At 52.4% G+C, this 16,022-nt stretch overlaps 1 protein-coding gene across 13 annotated transcripts in view; it reads left to right on the top strand.

The window, feature by feature from the left end:
• The first annotated feature begins 1,383 nt into the window (after nucleotides 1–1,383).
• The window catches only part of PDZK1 (PDZ domain containing 1), a 32,221-nt gene continuing 17,582 nt past the window's right edge, over nucleotides 1,384–16,022 (top strand). The window contains exons 1-2 of one of the 13 annotated variants that reach the window (XM_054690823.1): nucleotides 3,104–3,130; nucleotides 4,340–4,449. Coding sequence is in view for 1 of the 13 variants with exons in the window: in XM_037501328.2 (XP_037357225.1) it covers nucleotides 10,010–10,067 (58 nt within the window). In the remaining 12 variants the exon portion in view is untranslated. Of the gene's footprint in view, nucleotides 1,473–3,086; nucleotides 3,131–3,473; nucleotides 3,672–4,339; nucleotides 4,450–6,726; nucleotides 6,782–9,317; nucleotides 9,521–9,937; nucleotides 10,068–11,891; nucleotides 11,914–16,022 lie in introns of those variants that run through there. The other 12 variants (XM_037501330.1, XM_054690821.1, XM_054690822.1 and 9 more) reach the window with 12 other exon arrangements.

The following is a 16,022-nucleotide window of genomic DNA, read 5'->3' as shown; positions in this document are numbered from 1 at the left end:
ATATAAACCCCAAAAGCAGCCTCCACTTCCGAGCCCCTCCCTGAAATCAAGCTTTGGGGTGGCAGAGTTTTGGGGTGGCAGAGTTTTGTAGTGACAAACCAAACACCAACCCCTGCCTCTGGGGAATTTCTATTCTGCTGGGGAAGAGACAGAAAATAATTAATAAACAATACACAAGTGTGGTAAAGTGCCGCGGACCAGCACAGCAGTAGACGATGAGGCCACCTCAGGGTTGAGAGAAGCGTGCAGGGTGGTCAGGGCGTCGGCGAAAGAAATGACACACAGACACACTTCAAGAGTGAAAATCTGAGTGTAATTTTCTTTGAGTTTGTGACCAGTATATATATGTTTTCCAAAAGCACAGGAATGAATATCAAAGAAATTAGCTTGCCCAGGGGCTCAGTCTATCACCATCAGGGAGGTGATCTACATAACAAGCAATGACCATTATAGAAGAAGGAAGGAAGTTTAGAAAGACAGATAAGGGATTAAAGTTTGTAGTTCTAGAAAGACGGGATAAGATTTTTAGCATTCTTGTAGTGGTTCTTGGTGGTCGTTATCTATTGATAAGCTTCTGCCTTTTCAGGGAACTTCCGCTGCACTTCCTCTGCTTCAGGGTGTTATGCTGTTCTCCCCCCCCCCACCCCCCCCCCCGCGCGCTGGTTGCCCAGCTGGATCTAGGGACCGTGGCGAAAGCCATTCCTAAAGATCACTGCGGGGGGAGGTGCAGCAGGTAGGGTTTTGCTGTTCTCCCCCTGCGCGCTGGTTGCCCAGCCGGACCTAGGGCCGGTTAGCCCTAAAGGTCACTGCAGGGGGAGGTGCAGCAGTAAAGGGGTGTGTTTATGAAAGAGACAGAATGTGGGAGGGGTCAGCGGACCAGGGAGAGAACATGACACCTGTCTACCTTGGTTTGGACACTGGGAAGAGAAAAGGATTCTGTGCTGCGAATTCCCAGCCGCAGATCCCTCTTGGGGATGGGCCGTGGCTGGGATGCAGCTGACCTTTGCTATTTGCATGATCTAGAAACATAAAAGCAAGTAATGTCCATTATTGACCCCATTTTTTGTCTCTTTCCCGATCATCCCGGGGTGAAGGGTGCTGTCAGACAAAAACAGAAGCAAACCCTCCACCCAGGCTGCCAGGGTTCCCGGAGATAAAGCCCGGGCAAGCCTGAGCTCACGGCAACACAATCAGCCCAATTAACCACAGATGAAGGTTTCTTGGCGCGCTGGCGGCCGACGCCCAGGCTCGTGTAACTCTTACCTACGTGTTTTCTCCTCCCGCACCAGGACCTGCACCACACAGCCTTATGGTGTTTACAGTCTCAGAATAGCAGAGGTGGAAAGAACCCCCAAGTCACCTCTTCCAGTCTCCCTAACAATGCAGGGCGCCTTTCCTGAAACATGCAGAGGTCGTCAGCCTCTGCTCCGACACCTCCTTGGAACCGAGCACGTCCCTTAACCGTCGTAAAGGTAAAATAACACCACGCAGGGAGACAGACAGGCGGGGCGCTGTGGTCCTTCCAGCCAGGGGCCCTTGGGCGGGATAATTGACTGGAGGAATTTAAGTTTTCTTATCTGTAAAACAGAGGGGTCGTGCTGGGGGCTACCCAGAGCAATGGGCATAGAGGCTTCCCAGGCCATAATGGATAATGTTATTTTCCCTTCTCATTAATGTCTAGATCTAAGGAATCAATGAAAAGACTTACTCCTTTTTTTTTTTTTTTTTTAAAAATCAGATCAGATCCACTTAACAGGCCTGAGATTTTTTTTTTAAATCCAAACTTTAGCAAGGGCAGATCTCACTCAGTTCAACACGGAGACTGAGTTTTGTCATTAAGAAAAATTGCTCATTTTGATTTGATTTTAAACCAACACAGTCTCTGTACTCAAGCCTCTTCGGCTTGGAGCCTGAAGGTTTGTTTCATCTGTGCGAGGGTGCAGGGGCGTCTGAAGGTCTCTCTGTTTGGAACGGAGAACAAACTTTTTCTTTCATATTATTATTATTTTTTTTTTAACTTTAGAAGCTTCAATAATAAATGTTACTGACCTAGGCGCCTTTATTTAAAAATTGAGGTATTATTTACAGGCAACCTGTCTACAGGTGTATTGTTCGATGACTTTTGCAGACAATTGTAGACAACATGGGGCCACTCCTGCCCTCAAGATACAGCTCAGTCCCCACACCCTTAGGTACTTGATTTTACGAGGGCCCCTGAGCTGGTCGGTGGGACCCAGGACGAGAAGTCTTCCCTGGCTTAGCCAGCGAGTCATGCACGAGGGCACATGGGCGTTCCCGGAGCGAAGGAGGCTGATGGCGGCTCGTCCTGCTTCAGGCCCTTGCAGGGCTGCCGTGTGCGGAGCAGGCTCAGTTGGTGCCGCTCAGAGGCCACTGTGGGAACTTAGGGGAGGTGAGAAATGCCGTGACTCAATGTAAAAAAGAAATTTAAAAAACGCGTGTAAGAGCAGCTACTTACAGGGGCCGAGTGTGGACTCAGAGAGTTACAAGTGAATTACATCTGACGCCTGGGAGGTGGGGCGGGAGTTCTGATCCTAACCCCAGGCTTCCCAGCCCACCCTCAGCCGGAAGACACGCAGGAGGCCCGGGGGCCTCGGGCCGGCCAGAGTCAGCTGCTCAGGTGTTTGTCCTTTTCACCATCTACCCCCAGGCCCTGCCTGCCGAGACCCAGCAGAGTCAGGTGGTCTCCGAGCAGGGCTGGGGTGCGGGAGACTACCCCACCCTTCAGGGCGGCTGAGGTTCACTTTGCCTCACTGCCTGTAGCCATCTCCTGCCCTGGTTTCCAGTGTGGGCAGAGGATCCAGGTCAGCGGGAACCGTGCTGGGTTTGCCCGTGGGCTGCCTGCTGGTAGGGATCAGCTGCTCTCCTGGCTGGGGCTGGGGGCCAGGCCAGGGCACACCCCGCTGAGGGCGGCAGGGCTGAGGAGCTGGTGGAAGTGCCTCCCACCTACCCCGCTGGGCTTGCGGGAGGGGGTGTGTAGGAGACTAAAGAGACAGCCCTCAGGTGAGGGAGGGGTAGGGGGGAGGGGGAGAGAGAGAGAGAGAGAGTAGAGAGAGAGAGAGCTGAAAGGAAGAAGGACATTGCCGGTGGAATTCCTGGGGAGGAGCTGCAAGTAAGCATCCCGGGGCGAGGGGAGGGAGAGTGGGCACACTTGGCTGTCTCTTGGGCTTAATGGCCCTCTGGTCTCCCCTGGTGGGCGCCGCGGGGTCACTGCGCCCTGGAAGGCCTTGGCGCGCGAGGATGCTCTGACGGGGACCCTCCAGCCTGACCCGGCCCTGAAATGGAGGCTTCTAGTGCCTGGGCCGGGATGGGTGTGACCAGGGCATCTGCCAGGGAGCCACCCGAGGAGCAGAACACCGCCTTCCTGGCCGGCTTCCCTTCCTGCCGCGGGGAGTGCAGGCCGGCCAGGCGCCCGCAGCCGGGCAGGTGGGTCCGCGCGCGGGTTTGCTGAGGCTCTTCAGGCTTGCCCAGCTCAGGGTCCAGCCAGCTGGCAGGGAAGCAGGACAGAGGTCACTTGAATTCAGATCACACATCCCTGTTAAATACATCAGCTTTTAAATCAATCTTTGCTCAAAGTCCAGTGAGTTCTAAGACTAGCGCTCACTAGCCGACAGCCTTCCCGGGTGAACCAGCTCCTCTTCTTCCAGATCCAGGTAAGCGCAGACTCGGGTCTCCCTGCCCAGGGCTGGCCACTGGGCCCGAACCACCTTTATTTTCCTTTTCCTTTATCCAAGCTGGGGCTGGCGACCAGGTAGGGGAGCTGCTGGGGAGGGCCCGGCCCCCTGATGGAGGGTCCAGGCTGTGCACACTGGATTCTCTCTGCTCTGGACGCCTGGCCCTTTGCCAGATGGGGTCTGTGTGGCTAAGGACCTGGGAAACTGACCCTCCTGCCGCTTTCCCAGGGTTGTGAGCGCTCTGGCCTGCAGCCAGGGGAGTAAGCAACAGCCCTCACGGGTCACCAGGGAGCCGTCTGTCTGCAGAAATTCCCACTATTCTAGGGCTAGGGCGCTAGAGAGTTTTTTTCTGGAAGCAGCCCTGACAGGACACAACCTAACTCTCCCATAGATAATAAAAACAGGCATCTTTACTCTTTTCATCACATAGATTTCTAGGCTGGCTGAATTTTAAAACATAGGTCCCTAAGAAGGTCCCTACAAATGTCCTGGGGAGTTTCTGATTCTTTGGGTTGTTGTGGGTCGACAGTCTTCATTTTTTCAACACCCTTCCAGATGGTTCTGGTGAGGCAGGTTTGGGGACCACTTACTTCCTAAGGACAGGAGTCAGGGATTTTATTTATTTATTAAAGATTTATTTATTTCAGGCCAGAGATGCGGGGGTGAGAGGATTCACCAGAGACAGAGTGGGAAACAGAACAGGCAGACGGACCGAAGTACACTGCTGAGGGGAGCAGTGGACGCCGAGACAGGAGAGGTCTGTCCTACCATGTGGGTTTCTCCGTGGCCGGCTGGGAATCAAACTTGTGCTGCAGTGTCTGCGGATTGCTTCATAGGTTGCGTCTTAACCCCTGCGCCACCAGGGAGGCCCAGGAGTCAGGGATTTTAAATGTGACTTTCTTTTTTTTTAATATTTATTTATTTATTTATTTACACAAGCACTGGGTACAGTCAGAAGCGGGAGGGTGAGAGAATTCACCAGAGCCAGAGCAGGGGAGGTCTGTGCGCCATGCGGGACCCTCCGGTGGCCGGGGAGCAGCCGGGGATCGAACCGGCGCTGCAGAGGCTGCGGGCAGCTTCGCAACCCAGCGCTGAACCGCTGCGCCACCAGGGGAGGCCCCTTAAATGTGACCTTCATCTAAGGGCTCGCTGGCCCCACATTCCTCCTGAGTAACTGTCCCTGCATGTGATCAAACACACACTCGAGATATCCAGTATCAAGACGTTCCTAAGGCTGATTGTCTAGTTACCGGTCACATGTTCTCTCCTGCAGCAAATAACTCGGGGACTTTGAGTTTGTGCCATTATGACTAAGTAAATCATTCTTATCTTTGACTCTTTAGCATGTTCTTTGCACCATAGACTATGCAATGGCCAGTAAGCATGTCCCATGTTCATCGACACTGCTGCACAGCTCCTCGCAGGGAGAGAGCACACAGCCGGGGCGCAGTCCTCTGGGCTTCAGTCAGTCCTCAGCGACAGGTCACAGCCGAGGCAGCGACGGCAGCCTCAGTTTTGTCATGGATCAAAGCCTCTCATCTGTTTCCCGAAGGCTGTACTGGAAAGGAAATTATAAATATGATGTGTCTGAACATAAACACAAATACGCTAACATTTCAAATGTGTGTATCCAAAGACTGGGATGGTGGATGGTGAATGTGCTTTTCAGCCCTCTAAGGCTCGCTGACCTGGAGCTTTGACACTGGCTCCTTGTCAGTGTCGCTCCCAGGAAGCGTGTTTAACGGAGGCCTCCGCCTCTGTTCGTAGCCTTTATCATCTGAAGTCATCTTGTTTACTTTTTGGTCACCTTTGCTGGTGTTTAGCTTCAAGGGAACAGGGACCTTGTCCTTCACGTTACCTGCTGGAATCCCATCTCTTAGATAGGACCTGGTCTAAATATTTGGATAAGTGGAAGGCAGGGTGTCTGCCCAGGAGCTGCAAGAACAGAGTGGGGTGTTTTGACGAGCTGCCCTGAGGAGAGGGGGCTGGAGAACTCGGGGCCTCTCCCGGGTCACCCGAGGTCCTGCTTCTGCTCACGTGGGAATGGGTGTCTCAATTTTTAAATTGGAATAACATGGCACCGTGTCAGTCTCAGGTGTGCCTGGCTGAGGATGCACCCGTATCCGCTGTTGAGTTCTCTGGTTGCCTCTTGGCTAGATGGTTTTCACCTTTGTTACATGGGAATTGAGAAGAGGAAGGTAGAGCTGGGTGTGTTTTCCTCTCAGTGGCAGAATCATGGCGAGGCTGGCGCTGGCAGCCTGCATCCCAGAGCAGACCTCGTCTTCCTGTCCAGACTCCGTTTCCTCAGCGGCCTAGCGGGCACCGGCAGCCTGTTCCTGCTGTGCCTGATGCGTTCAGCGCCCGCTGTAGTCTGAGTGCTGCTGCTTGGCGTCTCTGGACAGCTTTGAGTCAGCAGGACCCCAGGGCAGGAGGGAAACCACATGGTGGCAAGGGTTTGGAAAGATGACCCCCTGCCTGCTGGATGGTGGCTGTGGAGGCTGTGGTCTTGGCTGAGGTGGCCCCAGCTTCTGAGGCCCCCAGCCTCATGTGCCGGCGATGCTGAGGCCCCTCTGTCATCCGCAGCAACGGGCCTAAGGCAGGCCCAGCTGACCTGCTTCTTTCCACACACGCCTCCTCCTTGGGCTGTCTGCGCCTCGCTGGGTCACACCTGTGCTGCTGCCTGTGCCGGGAGGCCTTTCTCCTGCCAGCTGACATCCTCCCCCAGTGGCTGGGGGGCCCGGTAGGCGGTGGAAGGGGCCCAGATGCAACAAACAAGCTTGACAATAACATGACGTTTTCTTTTAAATGTTAAGGAGACGAGGCCACCGTTGTTCAGCAGTTATGTCAGTCAGGAGGAGAGGCTGTCCTGGGCAAGCTCCACCCCCACTCCAGACCAAACCCATCCAGGCACTGGGAGAGACAAATCCCATCACCCCCAAAGGAGGGTGGCCGGGACCTGAGGGTGGGGTTAAGCAGCCAGGTTGGGTATAAAACCAGACACGTGGGCCAGGCGGCTCTCTTTCGGCCTCACGGCTGTTGGCTCCTCGCCAGCTCGCAGCGTGCCATAGGGATCCGGGTCAGTGGAACGGGTAGGACGCATTCAAGAGTTTATCTCCCTCTTTTCTCCCTGAGAGACTCATTTTCCTTTCTTTTGTAAACAAACCCTTTATTAACCTTCTGTGTGCGCCTGCAGTTGAGTATCCATAAGTCCTTTTTAAGTGCGTGGGTGAGGACACAGTCAGGCACCCCGTTTCCTATTGGGGGTTGCCCTGTAACATGTTCATAACTTTCCCCTCTGCACTCTGAGCTCTTTGAGGGCAGGATAGTAGCTAATCTGGGTTGAATCCCGGTGTCTGCCCCACAGTAGATACTAACACAACTTGTTTTTTCTTTTTTTAAGGTTTATTTATTTATGCATACAAGAGCGGGGGTACAGGCCAGATGTGCGGGGGTGAGAGGATTCACCAAAGACAGAGTGGGGGACAGAACAGGCAGACTCACTGAAATGCACTGCTGAGGGAGCAGCACGGAGACAGGAGAGGTCTGCTGCGCCCTGTGAATAGCTCCCTGGCCATAGCTCCCTGGCGGGCTGGGGATGGAACTCATGCTGCAGAGGCTGTGGATAGATTCACAGTGCTGTGCTTAACCCCTTGTGCCACCAGGGAGGCCCACAACTTGTTAATTATATATATGATGCTTGAAATTCAGAGGCTGGGGGTGGATAGATCCCTTCGGATGGAGATGGTCTGGAAAGCATTTGATATAATCCAGAGCTTGAACTGCGTCTTAGCAAGCGGCAGGTCTTGAATTCATTCACTTGGAAAAAGTGTTTGCTTAGCAGCTGCTCTGAATTTGTAATCAGAGGGTAGGAGCTCCCGGTGGAGCAAAGGGCAGGCTGGGTGTGGGTGGTCACCCAGGGCCTGCTGAGGAGCTCGGGCAGAGATAGGGCTGGGTTGTGCTGATCCTTGAGTCCTGAGCACAGTCTGGACTTTTGTTTCTTTGTTTTTTTTCCATTCCATTGGCATATTTTATTGACAGAATATAGACTTAGCATCATAAATGAATCAAAAATTCTGCCTTGTTTGAGTCATTTTGTGAGCTTATATTTTCTCATACCTTTTTTTCAATATTTTATATAATTCTTACATAATTTTTCATCTTTGCACAATGTATGCATTATCATTTTGGTTATATTCCCCATATAATTGCACCCCCCCCCCTTATTTTGACTCTAGTCCTTCCTCTCCCCTGGACTTCTGTTTCTTGACAGTGTTTTTCCACTGAACATGGGGAGAAAGAGACGAGGAGTTGGTCTTAAGGGAGGGACTGGAGAGCAGACCCTGGTACTTACGGAGAAAGTGAAGGGGTAGAAATGCAAGTTCAAAGTGTTTTTATAAAACATGTCAATTTGGAGGATACCCTGGGTTCAGCCAACCCTCAGGATGGTTTGGCGACATTCAGGGACCGACCGGTCCCGTCAACAGTCCGTGGGTGTCCTCTGTCCGAGGACGCCAGCTGCATCTCTCTCAACTTGCAAAAGTCTTAAATAAGCAAGTAAAGTGTGAGACCTTGAACTCTGTCCCCGGAGTCCTGCCCTGTAGGACAAAGTCTCTTTCCTGGAGGCAGGGGGTGAGGAGTGTTATCTAGTGACAGCAGATAAACTGATTCCCTCCCTTATCAGGGCTAAGAATTAGTGGATCCATGATCACTCCCCTCCGCCTAATTCTCAAAGGAATGCATTTGGTTAATTTTCCACATTTGAAATCTTTGGCTAAAATTGAACAGGGATTATCAAAGGGAGGGAGGGAGTCGTTAGCAAAGACATATTTTAGGGTACTGCTTAGTTTTCTATTGTGGATACAAATTTTTTAAGGAGGAACATACTTGAGTGTTTGAATTTTCGTAAATCTTGCATTTCAAAGGCGGAAACCAGCTGGCCTGAAGTATATTATGTGCAGCAAACATGTAGGATCTGCTGTAGGTAAAATGCTCTTGAAAGAGGAAATTGAATTGCTTTTCTGTCTTCCCTGCTCAAGACATCTGTAAATACCAGCAGGGATAGCGTAGGATTCCTTTGATGTTACTGGGAGAAATCGCATGTGCCAAAGGCCTGAGGCAGACTCTGAAGGAAGATGGACTGTGCGGGCACAGGACAGGACGTCCTTGTTCAGAGCTGATGACTGCAGCGAGTCCTCAGCTTGGCTGCAGTTGCTGACACATTACCCGTCTCCACCAACTGATTTTTTTTCCCAACAAAAAATCTCGCATTCTGTTTGTCTTCCTCATGACACAGGTGTGCACAAATGCCGGAGGGGCCGCATTCCTTCCAAAGCCATAAATCTCAGATGTGCCGTCAGCCTGCCTGGCGATGTTGTTTTCTCCTTGCTGCGTTCAGAGTTTTATAGACCAGCATGGAGTTCGGTGCAAAGTGAATAACATTCAGGTCGAATGTGACCCTAGCGCCCCTGCTCTCCCTTCCCCTCATGCCTCCAGGAAATGAAGAATTTGCTCTGTGGTTATCCTGGGTTACACAACCAAGAGCGCTCCATGGTCGCAGTGACTGGGGTTAAACACTGCTCACTCGCTGCCTTGCTGGGTTTTTACTGTTTCGTCTTCCTGCAACAGGGTGGTCCCCAGGAAAGGGGGAGGTTCCCTGCCCCACCCAAGGGAGGGTGGAGCTGAGCAGCAAGAGAAGAAGCTGCAAGAAGAGACTGAGGAAGGAAGGAGCAGGATGGAGCCAGGAGACCGGGAGGAGGCGCATGGAGCCTAGAGACACGTGAAGAAACTGCGCTTGTCTTTTGGTCGTGGACGGGGTGACACAGATGTGGGTGAGACCTGTGGGGAGGGGACAATGGCAGCTTTTATCTTGATGTTGATTTTGCTCTTTTCCTTCCGGGCTTGTCCGGTTGTTTGTGACCCTTTTCTGTGGGTCCCCACTGGAAAATGCTTTAGACTTGTGGCAGGCTTTGGGGCCTTGCTCTGGGCCGATCCCATATGGATGGACTTTTACCCACGAGGGGACGGGTCACTTTGGGTGCTGGTTTGGGCTGCCCCTCTCCCTGTCCTATAACATTCCCAGGGGTTGGTTATGTAAGTGCCTGTGGGGAGAGGAGGCGTCTCTGTGGTCTGTGCTGATGCGTGGCTGCTGGCTCGCCGCGGTTAGATGACATGCTGGGGGTCCGGGCTGCTTGTGACCTCACAAACAGCGGCGCTGTGGGAGACGGCAGAGAAGGGTGTGGGCCTTCTCCGTCCTCAGGGAATCGGCGCACCTGCCTGTCACCCAAACCTGCCCCTCCTGCTTCCCCACCTCAAGCAGAATGTTCCTCCCACAGTGTTTCTCTAATCTCTTGGAAATTCAGTGGCGCTACCTGGCGGGTTAGTTGTTCACGCGTGACCCCCTCGCAGCCAGCGTCCATACCTGGCCGGGTCACTGCCTTTCAGGGGACGCTTCCTCACGCCATCCTCTCCACCCTGGTCTGTCCTCGGTCCCCCTGCTGGTTGCCCTGTGTTCACACCTGTGGAGCCTTCATCTGCTCCGGGTGTTGGCTCTCAGGCCAGTTAAAGTTCTGTAAAAGCGCCCCAGAGTCCGATACATCCCTCCTTGTACAGGATGTTTTGTTCTACTTGTAATTCTGCAGTTTTGGGAACAAAGTGATACTTCAGAGACCAGGAACAAGTCAGTTGATTATTTGTTCCCCTTAGTTCATGGGGAGCAACCTCTTCGCCCTGACTTCTGCAGCTAAAACACTTTGTAGAGGTGGTGTAGAGCGAGCAGACAGGGACCCCAACCTGCGCCCAGGTGCCTGCCCATCCCAGGCCGGCATTCAGAAACCAGAAAGTGCCCCAGTGTCCTCGCAGAAAAGGGGGTTCTGGAGCCCCTCGAGAGGGCAGGGCGTGTGTGGGTCGGCTTCTCCATGTGGTGCACAGGTGCTTATTCTCTCTGACAGTGTCTTGTGTTTTTTTTTAAAGATTTATTTATTTATACAAGCACTGGGTACAGTCAGAAGCGCGGGAGGGTGAGAGAATTCACCAGAGCCAGAGCAGGGAACAGGACAGGCAGACTGATGAAGTACATTGCTGAGGGGAGCGGCAGGAGAGGTCTGCGCCCCATGTGGGACCCTCGCCGGGGGCCAGGTATCGAACCGGTGCTGCAGAGGCTGCGGGCAGCTTCGCAGCCCAGCGCTTAACTGCTGCGCCACCAGAGGAGGCCCATCTTCTATTCTTAATGCACCTTATGGTCCTCCTGTACCTTGTGTAAGGAGCCAGTGCCATCTGGGCCTGCGTGAGAACAGTGACATCCTCACCATGGTGTTGCCTGAGGACACGTTCCTGAGACCACCCCATCATGAATGACATAGTGTTTATTTAGAGTGTATCTAGTTGGAGATACGAAAGATTAGATAGACAAGAGATGTAATATAGATATTATATCATTAGAAATATTAGATATTTATATTTAGTTAGATCTAAGCACACAGACAACTAGATACATAAAGTTAGATCTAAATGAATAATTTGGTAGTCGTCTTCTCAGTAACTAAATCAGATAGATCTATACCATATACATTTTTTTCAACCTGAGTTGTTTTCCAGAAATTTTTATTCAGAGTTTGGACTTATAATTGAGGGTGTTGTGGTTCTGGGAATCTCTTTTTTTTAAGATTTATTTATGCATACAAGAGCTGGGGTGAGGCCAGAGATGTGGGGGTGAGAAGATTCACCAGAGACAGAGTGGGGAACAGAACAGGCCGACTGACGAAATACACTGCTGAGGGGAGCAGCAGGCGAGACAGGAGAGGTCTGCTGTGCTATGTGGGTAGCTCCCTGGCTGGGGATTGATCTTGTGGTGCAGTGGCTGTGGAAAGCTTCATAGTGCTACATTAACCCCTTGCACCACCAGAGAGGCCCCTCTGGGAATCCTGTCTGCCAGTGGCTATTAGCTGCTCCTCGCCGACTCAAATTCTGCCTGATTGACATGGAGTTTCTTACAAGTTTGAAATAGCTGCCAATTTTTAAAAACGGGCATTTCGTGTGAATCTAGATTTCCAGGTTCTCTGGAGAAATGGGAAGCTCTGGCTCCAAGCTCCTCCTTGCCGCCCCTCTGGCGCCAGCAGCATAGCCTCCCTGGCTGGCTGCTTGCTTGAGCCCAGTGGGGTGTTTCGTCCATATTCTCAGGTCTGGTTAGTTTCAGCTCTTCTTTGCAGGAGAAAACAAAGCCGAGGTAAGTGGCTTGTTTTACTGTTTGTCTCATGTTTCCACTCCTTTGTAGCCCAGTGGAGCCACCCGTCTCCTCACGGCTAACCCCGGAGTCCCTCAACAGACTTCCACGCTGAGAGTTTTCTTGACATTAGGCCATCCACCCCTGTGTCCCTCAGCTGGTCTCCAGCTCTCTCCTTTATTTCAAGATGTGTCTCTGTTCAGTGTCTGTTATTTATTTATATTTATTTTTTTAAGATTTATTTATAAAAGAACTGGGGTACAGGCCAGATGTGCAGGAGGGTGAGAGGATTCACCAGAGCGGGGAACAGAACAGGCAGTCTGACGAAATACACTGCTGAGGGGAGCAGCGGGCAAGACAGGATAGTTCTGCCGCGCCATGTGGGGCCCTCGCTGGCCAGCAGGGATTGAACCCGCGCTGCAGAGGCTGCGGACAGCTTCACAGCACTGTGCTCAACAGCCTGCGCCACCAGGGGAGGCCCACAGTGTCTGTTAATTATCTGCTTGCCCTACAGCCCCGTCCGCCCTGGACTTACAGAAAAACATTTTCTGTTTTAATCCTGTTTACCGCTTAGCTTCTCTTGGCATTGTTAACTGACCAATCTGGAAAATCTTCTTTCTAGTTTGACTACACAGTGAAATCCCGGCCTTCTGATTGTTCCTTCTCATTTCATCTTCTTGTCACCTGGATGTAGGGGTGTTCTCAGGCCTTCTCCCTGGCCCTCCGCCGCTCATATTCTCGCTCACAGGCTTCCTGAGCCACACAGACTCTGGTTCCTCATCCCCTGAGCTCTAAACCCACATGCTTGTCCAGCTTCCGATGTTCTGCCAGTCACTGCCTGTGCCATCTCATTCCTGACGGTACCACCTTCTCATGGGATCCCTTCTCTGCCCGTCACCCAGCCACAGACCAGGCTTTTCCTGACTCCTTCCCTTTCCTATACGCAGCCTACGCAGGCAGTTCTTTGCTGTGTTAGCTCCCCCTGCCATACCAGAACACCACAGGTTGGGTGGCTTAATTTCTTCACAGTTCTAGAAAGTGGAAGTTGAAGATTAAGGCGCCAGGAGCTGGTTTTGCCTGAGGCCTTCCTCCTCAGCCGCCCTCTTGCTGTGGCCTCCCGGGTGTGCATGCCCTCCCGGGGCTCCTTCCTCTTCTCACAAGGACACCAGCCCGGCTGAGCTCATGTAACCTTCTTTATCCCTTTACAGGGTCTTTCTCCAAAGACAGTCACCCTGGGGGCAGGGCTTCAGCGCGGATTTTGGGAGGGACACGTTTTGGTCCACAGGAGAGAGGCAGTGTAGACTTGAAGTAGGAAAACATCAAGGTTGGTTAGTAGAAAAATGCAACTTAAATTCCGAGAAAGTCTACAGCGGGGCCTTGCGGAGAGCAGACAGAGCGAGAGGATTGCTGCCGAGTCACAGGTTCTGGAAGCTCAGAGCTGAGAGACGCCAAAGGCCGACTGTGTTTGAAATGGGCTTTGTGACGACTTCCCTGCACACCCCACTCCGTGGGGTAGAGGCTCCTCCACACGGCAGGGAACCCCCAGGCCTGGGAATCCTTGAGGAAACTACGTGTGGAAAGAGAACGTGATCGGGCTTGTCACAGGGGCCCGTGGGCTCTGACAGCGCCCAGGGCTGGGCCTTTGCGCCTCATCCTGGCCGTGGGCAGTGTGTGGGGACATTCTGGACACTGTGTTGTCACACCTGTCCTCGCTGAGGCCACCTCTGCATGGAGAAATCTGAGGGAGCAGATTTGTCTCTGTCACCTCCATTCCGTCCTCACTGCAGGCCGGTCAGCCCCCTCTTGCGGGTGAGCAGGACGCCAGTCTCTTCCTGGCCTCCCTCCAGTCTCTCTCTGCTCCAGTCCATCCCACCTACTGTTCTTGGAGGTCAACGCTGACCCCTTTATTCCTCTGCTTAAACGCCGTCAGTGGTGCCAGCCGACTCCCGAGCTGAGGCCAGATCTCGGCTGGTGTTCCCAGGCCCTTACGGTCTAGCTGGCCACCCCTTCTCTTGGCTGTTCCTTCAGACTGTTGGGTTTTTAGCCCTTCTTTGGCAATACCCCAGACATTTCCCTCTTCCATGCCTGATGTCCACACTCTATTTTGTGTCTAAAATGTTCTTGTTCTACTTCCGGATCCGCTGTAATTCCACCCTCCTGTGGTCACGCTCTGAATCAAATCCTACCGACTTTCTGACGCCTCCTGCATCTCATGTTGTAGGTCTTATGGCATTTGTACCTATGGACCGACACCAGAACCTGCGTTTATGATCTTAAATAGACTTTACCCACTCCAGTGTGCTCAGTGAGCTGGTTGTTTGAGGGGAGGGAAGGGATTGGAAGGAGCTAGAAACTCTGAGACAGAGCCAGCTAGTAGCGCTTACTCAGGGGCTCCCGGGATGACTGGCAGTCGCGGGATGACTGCGGGGTCTCAGACATGCATGGAGCTTGGGACTCTACCCAAAGCCTCAGGTTCGGAGGTGGCGAGAGGCCCTTCAAATTCATAGGATCGTAAGCGCCTGTGGGAGTTGTTTAAGGTGATTTTTATCTGCCTGATTCTAAGATGCCTGGCTCAGAACTAGAACTTGGGGAGGGAGGTGCCAAGCTCAACTCTGAGTTGCACACACCCCTGGACTGCGGGCAGCGCTGGCCTCTGAGGACGGTGGAGGGTGACCAAGGGCCTCTCCTGCCCAGGCCGTCACCTTGCTCTCTCAAGCTCAGTGAAGTCGAGCTCAAGGAGGCTGTTAATAGTTCAACCAGCCTTGACATTCTTCTCTGGCCCATGAGGGTATGAGCTCAAGACTGGGGGGAGAGAAGAGTTAGGAGCAGCAGAGGGAGGCTTGAAGCACAAGTTTCTTAACCTTGTTGGGTTTCAAAATTGCTAAAACGATGTTCATATTTTAAGCCTGGAGATCCCGAGTGTATCAATTTGAGGTGACCCCTGGGCATTTATTTTGATCAATCTCTACAGGTGATGGTGTGAGCCGCACGGGTTGAGACTCTAACTTGTAAGGTGATTGTGAGGATTAAGCAGGGATTAAACCATGCCTGACTCCACGCCGGACAGTGACACGATGTATTCGTGCTGGCACCACCCGGTGGTCTGTAGATCGCCACCATTTCGACTCAGTCTGTCTCTTTTTATTCGGAGAAACCAGGGGGTGCCTTTGGGGGTGAGTGGTGCCTCCCAGGGTTGAGTTGTGAATGAAGATCCCATAATTTTTGCTGCCTTTTCTCTAGGAGTTGGCATTCCTTTTCCTTCTTAGAAGGATTTGCTGCCCTTTGGCCTGTGTTTCCTCTGGTGTTAACCACCTTCAGGATTCCTTTACAGAGTAATCCCTGGAAGCTCACAGGAGGAGTTAAAGACGGATAACTTTGCTTTAGGGCAGCAGATGTTCCAGGGAACCCAGGTTCACCGTTTCTTTAAAATTTATTTATTTTTGCATAGAAGAACTGAGGTACAGGCCAGAGGTGGGGGTAAGAGGATTAGCCAGAGACAGAGTGGGGAACAGAACAGGCAGATTGACCGAAATACACTGCTGAGGGGAGCAGTGGGCGAGACAGGAGAGGTCTGCTGTGCCATGTGGGTCACCTCCCTGGGCAGGGATCAAACTCAGGCCGTGATGGTGATGGCTGTGAGACATAACCTCTAGGCCACCAGGGAGGCCCATCCATGATATGTTTTATTTTATTTATTTTTTAAAAAGATTTATTTATGCATACAAGAGCGGGGTACAGGCCAGAGATGTGGGGGGTGAGAGGATTCACCAGAGACAGTGGGGAACAGAACAGGCAGATTGACCAAAGTACACTGCTGAAGGGAGCAGCGGGCAAGTCAGGAGAGGTCTGCTGTGCCATGTGAGTTGCTCCCTGGCCGGCCGGGGATTGAACTCGTGCTTCAGAGGCTGCAGTTTGTTTCATAATGCTGTGCTTAACCCCTTGTGCCACCAGGGAGGTCCCCATGATATGTTTTAAGCGGAGGGGCCTCCCTGGTGGCGCAGGGGTTAAAGTCTCAGTGTTATGAAGCTATCACCAGCCACTGCAGCACAAGTTCGATCCCTGGCCAGGGAGCTACCCACATGGCGCAGCAGACTCTCCTGTCTCCCCGCTGC

The sequence above is a fragment of the Talpa occidentalis genome, unplaced genomic scaffold (genome assembly GCF_014898055.3).
Source record: "Talpa occidentalis isolate TD23 unplaced genomic scaffold, MPIMG_talOcc4v2.1 talOcc4.9, whole genome shotgun sequence".
In the NCBI taxonomy this organism is placed as follows: Eukaryota; Metazoa; Chordata; class Mammalia; order Eulipotyphla; family Talpidae; genus Talpa; species Talpa occidentalis.
Note: the sequence above shows the minus strand (reverse complement) of the source record. Positions and strands in the feature narration are given on the sequence as shown.